Raw genomic sequence first — 10,000 nt, forward strand, 5'->3', positions numbered from 1 at the left:
AATAAAGATAAAATTACTGTATATGTATCTTGACAATAAACACAAAGTCGGTATGCCGATATATTTGCTCCCCTTGTCCTCTGGCTAATCACAAATCGTCAAAACTCTACCATCCCTTAACGGTACAGTACCAGTTAGCTCCCAGGGTTCCTGTGTGAGAGATTGTGCTGGTAGGATACTAAGCGTACCGCCCTCCGCCGATCGGTTAATAGTTGCGAAGCTCAAAGGTCCCTATCCCGGGGTTCTCCTCTTTATAAACTGTTGAAAATGCCCAGTTCCGTCCTGTACTGGGGACACTGGTTGCAAAAGGGTTAATATAAAGTTGTGTTTATTGTGAATATTGATCAGTTTTTGGTCACCTCATGGTCTAGAGTGGTTAAAAAGAATTAGACGAAGTAACGTTCATGCATAGGTTCAATCCTTGTGAGGTTACTGTAGGCTTTTCAATCCTTAACTGTATGCATTTCCCCTTTCTCTGAAGTCTCCATTCTAGGTTATTTCAACGCTCACCACCACCTTTGGCTCTCCTCTCCTCTCACAGACCTCACCTGATGAACAAGCCTACGTCTTTTCCGTCCTTAGAGCAACTTGTACAGCACCGTATCCGTATCCCTGACCTCCTTGGAGAGAGTTCCAATATACTTGACCTCTTCCTTACAACTAATCCTTCTGCTTCCACTGTTAATCTTTCATCTCCGTTGGCCTCCTCCGATCACAACCTAACCAAAACCTGTCCTATCGCTCCGGCACAGCCTGTGGACCCTCAAAAGAAACGTCGATTGTGGCACTTCGGAGCTGCGGATTGGGAAGCCTTCAGGCAGTACTTCTTTGATTTTCACTTGAATTATTTTTGCTTCCATGGCCGGGAGCCATCTGAGTGTGCCTTGCGCATTACGGAGGTTATTCTTTCGCGCAAGGAAGCATTCATTCCCTTCTCGTATCCTATGACTAATACAGGAAAGCCTTAGTTTAATCACGCTTGTTCTAATGCTGTCCACAACAAGGAGAGGGCCAATAAAAGGTACCAGGGCCAACCCACCTTTGAATCACTTCTTTTTTCTGTTTCTACCCGGGATCGTGTTAAGTCTGTTTCGCTCTGCTAAAAATAATTTCATCCATACTAAATGCTCTCAACTCTCCAACCCGAATTCTTCTCGCTCCTTCTGGCACCTTGCCAAAATCTTTCTAACAACTTTACCTCATCATCCTTCCCTCCTCTTTTCTGCTCTGATGGCTCTGTAGCTATTTCTTCAACTGATAAAGCAAATCTCTTCTTCCAGACTTTCTCCTCCACTTCCACCTTAGACGATTCCGGTGCTGTTCCTCCATCACATCCCCTCTCTGACTTCCTCATGCCTGACATTAAAATTTCTTCAGCTGATGTATTTTCTGCCATCACTGTCCTCAATACTAACAAGGCATATGGGCCTGATGGAGTCCCTCCTGTTGTCCTCAAGAATTGTGCTTACACCCTGCCTAGGTAAACTCTTTCGCCTGTGCCAATCAACTTGTACCTTTCCTTCTTGCTGGAAGTTTGCTCTCATTCAGCCAGTCCCAAAGAAGGGTGACCATTCCAGACATCTAACTATCGTCCAATTTCTTTAACATCCTGTGTCTCAAAAGTTTTCGAGTATATTCTTAACAGGAAAATGTTAAAGCATCTTGCCTGTCACAACCTTCTTTCTGACCGTCAGTATGGGTTCCGTCAGGGACGCTCCACTGGCGATCTTCTCACTTACCTTTCGGACTCCTGGTCATCCTCCTTTCGGGACTTTGGCAGAAGCTTTGCCATTGCACTTGACATCTCAAAGGCTTTCGATCGAGTCTGGCATAAACCTTTAATTTCCAAACTGCCCTTTTACAGTTTCTATCTTTCTATCTGTGCCTTCATCTAGAGCTTCCTTTCTGGTCGTTCTGTAGCCGCTGCTGTAGACGGCCATCGTTCTTCTCCTAGATCTATCAACAGTGGTGTTCCTCAGGGCTCTGTCCTATCACCAACCCTCTTCCTTTTATTCATCAATGACCTTCTAAGCTGTACATCTAACCCTATCCACTCGTACGCTGATGAATCCACCCTTTACCTTTCCATTCGGTTCCCGCAAAGTCCATCTCAGCAGTTACTTCAACAAACAAGGGATGAGACTATGGCACACCTGATGTCTGACTTGGCTCTTATCTCTGACTGGGATAAAAATAATCTTGTTTTTATTGCATCAAAGACTCAGTTCTTACACCCATCAACCAGACAAAATATTCCACAGGAGTACCCACTAATGTTTAATAATGTCCAGCTCAAACCTGCATCATCCTTGAACATACTTGGGGTTTCATTCACTTGGGACTTATCTTGTAAGCTCATATTATATCTCCTGTAAAATCTGCTTCCAAGAGATTAGGTGTGCTAAGCCGACTCCATACCTTCTTTACCCTGCACAGTTGTTGACTTTATACACGTTTTTTTTTTTTTTTTCCGCTCCTGTGTGGAGTACAACTCTCATGTGTGGAGAGGCTCCCCACACACAGCACTTCTCAATAGGGTGGAGTCTAAGGCTTTTCGTCTTATTAACTCACCTCCTCTTACTGGCTCCCTTCAACCTCTGTCTCTTCGCCGCACTGTTGCATCTTTATCACTTTTCTATCGCTACTTCAATGGTCACTTCTCCTCTGAACTGGCTGCTTGCATCCCTCCACCTCTATGACGGGCGCGTAGCACCCGTCTAGCAACAAACTCTCATCCTTTTTCTGTCTATCTCTCTAATGCAAGAGTTAACCGTTACTTCCATTCCTTCATTTATGCAACAGGTCAACCCTGGAACTGTCTCCCTCTGTCTATATTTCCTACTTCCTACGACATCCAGTCTTTCAAACGCAGTGTGTCCAGGCATCTCGAAATGAACGGATCATAAATTTGGCTCTTCTTTGTATTGTTTTTGTTTTTTTCTCTTGGATGGAACAGTTTGCGGGCTCCCAGTCTTTGGTTCCTTCATCCTTGCATTAAAAGAAAATGCAAGGCCACCAAGGGAAGTAGGCTGGTCATCTATCCTTAATTGGACTACGACAGCCTAGCCTCGGGACCCGACTCTTCTAAATGTGTGATACTGGATTGTCTGTTCTATATATGGCACATAAAGATTGATCCACATAAGCTTAACCAATAGAACACTTCACCTTTCTCATGCATCACACCTTCAACAGACACCCCTTCCCCATTCGCACATCTCCAGAATGGGAAAATATATTTCTGTCTATAACTATCCCCCCGAAGAGAAGGTCTGGTTGTGCAGCGTAGCTAATTTAAGTTAAGAATACAGAACAGAGAAAGAAATATAATTCTACCATTGTCCAAACGACAGGATCACGTTCCTGAAACTCTACGGACTTTACTTCTCATGTTTCATTTACTTTGTCATGCGGTGTTGACAAATTGTATTGGCATCATGTACTACCATCAATATAAATACGCACGTCATCTACCCTTAAATTTACAGAACTAGCAGGTGCACGATAGCGTAGTCTCGAAGCCCTACATTTGAAATAAGCAAGATGATACACTTTCCATAGACCTGCGGAAAAACTATTGCAGCCAATGTTTTAAAGTTTCTGTTTTTGAAACTCATAGAATATGTGAAATTGTTTCACTAAATATCTCCATATGGGCAACATTGGAAAATGTTAAATAATCAGTTGATGCATAAGCGGATGCAAGAGTTAATATGTCAAATCAACTCAAATTTTCAAGCTGAGCAATTTCGTACTTTATAAGAAAATCGCTCAGGGCTCTCCAAGAGCAGTTATTCGATCTTTCATTAAAGTACAAAAAAAAAAAAAAGATCCCCCGGATGTACCACATATAGGCCTGTCGGCTGTGACGCAGGTAATGTTACTGGATTGTCTCTTACCTGTATAATTCTACTATTGTTCCTAAGCTATTGCCATGCTGATGAAACTCTACGGACCTCGCCTCTCCCATTTCACTTTCTCTGCCATGCACCCGCCTCGCCTGAATTGGTCTCATGTATGAATATGTAATGCTCTACTTTACAAACATGTATGCAGTTCATGGATGTAAATACTGAAGATGATAGACGTGTTGTATGCTGGCAACATGCATATTCGGCCAGCATACAACGAGATATATTACAACGAACGGAGTATGGTCGCCCAGGGAAAGACCGAGAAATATTGACTTAAACTTTTAATAACATACTTGAAAGATCTGGGAAGTGATTTTATATAGAGATTCTCTCTCTCTCTCTCTCTCTCTCTCTCTCTCTCTCTCTCTCTCTCTCTGCTGAAATAAAAAACACGATTTAGGTGAAAAACAAATGAAATAAATAATTTTTAGCTCCTACGTTGGTGTAAGTGAAAATTATACTCCTTTTACTCTAACGTGGCTCAAAACTGCCAACTCTCATCCTTAAACGCTGAGTGTAACAAAAAATTAGCAATACGGCATGACGCTAGTCACGAAGAAGTGCTGTAGTTGTAGACCCATAATACTGTCCTTTTTTGCCACTGAGTTACGTGAAATAAGCTACAAGAGGACGATAATCCGGACCAAGTTAAGGTAAAAAAAAATAGTTACTGTCTTCGGGCTAAAATCTAACATAATTGCTTAGATGAAGGAAATTATAGCACTGAAGGGGTTTAGAATATCGCAAAAATTATACATCCTGGCTGTGATGCATCTAGGTGTTGTATGCAGCCTGATGTTAACTGATTTTTGTTCTGCATTTCATAGGCTTACAAAATCTATGGACGCAGGTAAGAATTTTGTTAGTTATTTCCTCTCTCTCTCTCTCTCTCTCTCTCTTGAGCGTAAAGAATGTGTTGCAGTCAAGTGATAAGAAATATGGCTTGAAAAACTGAAGAGGGAACACGGACGTTGAAAGACATACAGATATTATAACAATGAAAATAATGTGAGATAAACTAAGACATGCCTATACAGTACAAACAATAAAAAACACGGGCCTATTTCATGACTCTGAGGTGAGTAAAGCACACACACACACACACACACACACACACACACACATGCAATATATCGGGTACAGTATCATATAAGCTTCTTCATTCCCCTTGCCCTTAGCGCAGTGTATGCTGAATGGAATTATACTCTCTCTCTCTCTCTCTCTCTCTCTCTCTCTCTCTCTCTCTCTCTCTCTCTCTCTCTCTCTCTCTCTCTCTCTCTCTCTCTCTCTCTCTCTCTCTCTCTCTCTCTCTCTCTCTCTCTCTCTCTCTCTCTCTCTCTCTCTCTCTCTCCTATTACTGCTCCTTGGTAAGTAAACTCCATTGCTATACTGTTTCCACTATAACTTGGCTTTAAAATGCCATGTCCCTCTCCTGAATGCTGAGATGTGACAATAGACTAACACTAGAAAATGATACTGGCCTATATCCTTTTCACACTAACTTGGCCCAAAATTTCTGCTTCTATCCATCATAAATGCTGGGAGATTAACGTTAGATTTTTGTGCTAGTCACGAAGATGTGGTTTGAAAATGATTTTGAGCTGTTTAATATTATTATTCTGCCACTGGGTGACGAAAAATGAGTAACGAAAGGACGAAAATCTGGGTCAAATTAAGGTGTAAGGAGTATAGTAATATTTCCTGGATGAACTGCGTAGGGAGGAGTGTATGGCAAGGTTTATAACTCAATGGGACAAGTGCTTATATTGTCCGATAGCTAGTGTGAAGTCTATTAAAATACAGAATACCTCCAAAAGATAAATAAATAAATAAATAAATAAATAAAATGAGGAGAGGATTATGGCTGTAATGTGGGTTTATGATTCCAGGGATTTGCATGGTGAGTGAGTGAGTGTGTGGCTCATTTTACTGGATATGCTGGCGATTAGTTCTCCAGCAATTGTGGTCTTTCTCCTTACACTCTGAACTTCGCTGCACTCCATCCTCAGAAGGTGCAAAATTGGTAAGGATGATGATGATGATGATGATGATGATGAAGATGATGATGATGGTGGTAGTGGTGGTGGTGGTGGTGGTCGTGGTGGTGGCGATGAGTATGGTGATGATGATGATGATGATGATGAGGATGAGGATGGTGATGGTGATGAACTTTGCTGTTGCTATTCTGGACACAAGATTAGTAGCCCGTTATCAAGTGCACTGAAATGTGAATTAGTAGTAATACACACACACACACACACACACACACACACACACACACACACACACACACACACACACACACACACTCGCGCGCGCGCGCGCTCAAATAGATTAACATCTCTGTATATTACTTGGAGTCCCATCCCGCGAAGGGTCACTTCCATAAATAGGTTTCATTAACATACGCTACTGATATGCGCAGACACACAAACACACACACACACACACACACACACACACACACACACACACACACACATACGTTGATACATACACAAGCTACATACACTTATTGTCTCTCTCTCTCTCTCTCTCTCTCTCTCTCTCTCTCTCTCTCTCTCTCTCTCTCTCTCTCTCTCTCTCTCTCAAACTCCTCACAAACACAGTACCTCTTCAGTAGTCGGCTGGGTGGCAGACCTCTTCTTGATCCTCCCGTCTTGAGTGGCTACCGCTGCGTCGGGCGTGTTCGGGGGTCGGGAATGCAAGTCGGACGTCGGGTGGGCGTAGGTGAGGGCGAAGGTGAGGGCGAGGGCGGCGAAGAAAAGATGGGTTGTTGAGAGCATGGCGGAAGGTGTGAAAAGTGAGTTTAGTGGAAAGAATAAATGGGTGCGTGTGGTGTTTGGGTGAGGAACTAGTCTAAATTCCCGACACACAAGTTATAATTTGGCTATTGTGTGAGCTACGTGTGCGTATGATGGAGGGAGGAGATCTGAACGCTACGCCCGTGGACCGCTGAATGCGCAAGTGGCAGCCGTGGTGGGGTTTATATACGCTCGCCTTCCACCCACAACATCCACCACACTTCGCTATTTCCAGGAATACTGCTGTCTTATTTGTTGGAGACTGTTATAGCCGCTAAATTACCAAGGGATTTAAATATACTGTTCTTATTTTCGAAAATATAGTACGCGCCAGCCTTTAAAATCTATATATACTATGTGCTTGGTACATATAAAAATCAGACTAATCTTTGAGTCAACCCACGCAAAATCTTTAGCACACGTCACTATGTTCAAGAATAGTGTTGGATGCTTAATGTGAGGAACTGATAATTGCTGACCTACTGGGGTTCTGAACACACTATGAAATATTTTGATGTGGAAGAAAAAACAAACGCGAGTCAATTCCAGTGCGGTACAGACGAAAACGTGATTATTAATGCCATCCATGCATCAATCCACACAAACGCTTAGCACTTTCCGCTATATTTATCGGTAATGATGCGCAACGTGACGTCATATCGTCGTACTGTGCATTAACATAACTGCTGGGAATTAACTCCTGACCTAGAGCAATATGCAGAATTGAACCATAAATAAAAATGGACAAGTGAATGCGGTTTTAAGTAATTTTATTCACACAAAGACTATTACTTACTTAGAGGGATATGAGTTACAAAAAACGACACAGCTGTCTGTCTGTCTGTCTGTCTGTTTCTCTCACACACACACACACACACACACACACACACACACACACACACACACACACACACACACACACACACACTCAACTATATAACCATCCACCATCTAACCTATCTATCTATCTATCTATCTATCTATAAAGTATATATATATATATATATATATATATATATATATATATATATATATATATATATATATATATATATATATATATATATATATATATATATCCACAAGGAAAGAAGGAAACACGAAATATCTTGAGCGCTTTCGTGTATTCATATCTTCAAGGGAGAACAACAGTGAGAAGATGTGAATACACGATATCGCTTGGGATATTTCGTGTTTCCTTTTTTCCTTGTGGATATCAGCATATTTATGAATCACGGGTTATTAAGTGATTTATTAGCACACATACACCCCCACCTCCATCCCCACCCACCCACACCCACACATATCCTCCCCTCCACACCCACACCCCACACACAAAATATATATATATATATATATATATATATATATATATATATATATATATATATATATATATATATATATATATATATATATATATATAGTGTTAAGTTTAGAGTTTAGTAGGAATAGAATACAAAGGTGGCAGTCAATATGGTAACCAAAGGGTTAAGAATGAGAGGGTGTTGAGTGCAGTAGCCCATGTGTAGTGTGGCTGTAGCCCCGCCATGGGTAGCAAGTGCCAAACGGTGCTAGCAGCGGGGAGCAGCAGGCGGAAGAATGGGAGTGTGAAGGGGTGGGGGAAGGGGAGAGGAAGAGAGGAAGGGGTGGAGAGGTAAGGGAGTAAAAGGATATGGGTAGGGATGGAGAGAGGAAGGGGTGGGTTTGCGCAGCAAGAGGGGGTACGAAAAAATAAAGGAGAGCAGGAGTAAGGAAAATGAGAAGTAGTATGAAGAGGTGAGAAAACAGAGAGGGGGATGGGGAGAAGGACTGAAGAGTAGGAATGAGAGAAGTGAGATGAAGAGGAGGGGAGAGAGAGGGGGAAAGACGGGGTGTGGGGTGCAAGGGGAGAAGGACTGGAGAGGAGGAAATGAGAAGAAGAATAAGTGTATGGGGAGATGGAATGGAAAGGGAAAAGTCTTGGTGGAGGAAGATGGGAGAAGGGATGAGAAGAGAGGAGGAAGGAGGGAATGGGTCTGGGATAAGGGGAATATGGAAAGGGAGGTAAAGGATGTGTGGTTGAGTGAGAATGAATGCGGGAAAGGAGAGAGGGGTAAGAGACAGGAGAGAATAAGGAGAGAAGGGAAAGACAAGGAAAACCGGGAAATTGGGAACAGATATACTAACGGGTGAGGGGACAGGATATGAGGGAATGGGGGGGAGAAGATTATAAGAAGGGGAAGAGGTGAGAGGGGGAGGCCGAGGGAGAGGTTGGTCGAAGGAGTATGAAGGGAGAAGAAAAGGAGGAAGAAGAATTGGAGAGGAGGAGTGGGGGAGAAATAGGTAAGAGAGAGAAGGGGAGAAGGAGAGAAGAAACAAGGAAGAGGGTACGAGGAATAGGGAGGGGATGAGGGGAGAGAGATAGAAGTGGGAGAGCAAGAGGGGAGAAGGAAGAGTTCTTAAGAGGGGTGAGGGATCTGAGAAAATAAAGAGGCGACCAGGAAAAATAAATAGAGTTTGTGGCGTAAACGGCAAAGATATTGTAGTAATGTTTCTCCTTCTTTTTTTCATTTTTTCTTCAGTACTTAATGATGCGTGTTCTAATGGAGCTGGGTGGTGGTGGTGGTTGATAATGGTGATGATGATGATGATGATGACAATGATAATGATGATGATGATGATGATGATGATGATGATGATGATGATGATGATGTTGATGATGATGATGATGATGATGATGATGATGACGATGATGATGGCGATGATGATGATGATGATGATGATGATGACGATGACGATGACTATGACGATGATGATGATGATAATGATGACAATGATGATGATGATGATGATGATGATGATGATGATGATGATGACGATGACGATGACGATGACTATGACGATGATGATGATGATGATGATGATGACGATGATGATGAGGAGGAGAAGAATAATAACGATGATGATGAACCTTCCTTCCTTCACTTTAACTCCTTCAGTCCCTCCCTCCCTCCTTCCTTCCTTCATGTTCACTCTGGTTCTTTCATTCTCTCTGCCACAGCACTGACATTCACCACTGTCTCTGTGTGCCTCTGTCTGTTCATGTCTTTCTGTCTGTTTCCTTTCCGGCTACTGTCTCTCTGTGTATCATATTATTCGTATTGTTTCGTTCATAAAGGCTCCAACATGCTTGTTTGCGTCGGCCTTGGTCACCTAATGGCTGCTCTCCACGCTGCTCTCATTGTGTGTTTTGGTTATATTTTTATCTGTCTTCCTCTGTGGTTTCTATGTACATTTGCC

At 42.4% G+C, this 10,000-nt stretch overlaps 1 protein-coding gene across 1 annotated transcript in view; it reads right to left on the reverse strand.

The window, feature by feature from the left end:
• Positions 1-6,856, reverse strand: part of AstC (Allatostatin C) — a 42,582-nt gene extending 35,726 nt beyond the window's left edge. The window contains exon 1 of the mRNA XM_080272188.1: positions 6,527-6,856. Within this exon, the coding sequence (XP_080128314.1) occupies positions 6,527-6,700 (174 nt within the window). The 5' untranslated portion in view covers positions 6,701-6,856. The remainder of the gene's footprint in view (positions 1-6,526) is intronic.
• Positions 6,857-10,000: the final 3,144 nt, after the last annotated feature.

The sequence above is a fragment of the Coenobita brevimanus genome, chromosome 50 (assembly GCF_032717465.1).
Source record: "Coenobita brevimanus isolate Jiangsu-jjx chromosome 50, ASM3271746v2, whole genome shotgun sequence".
Lineage (NCBI taxonomy): Eukaryota > Metazoa > Arthropoda > Malacostraca > Decapoda > Coenobitidae > Coenobita > Coenobita brevimanus.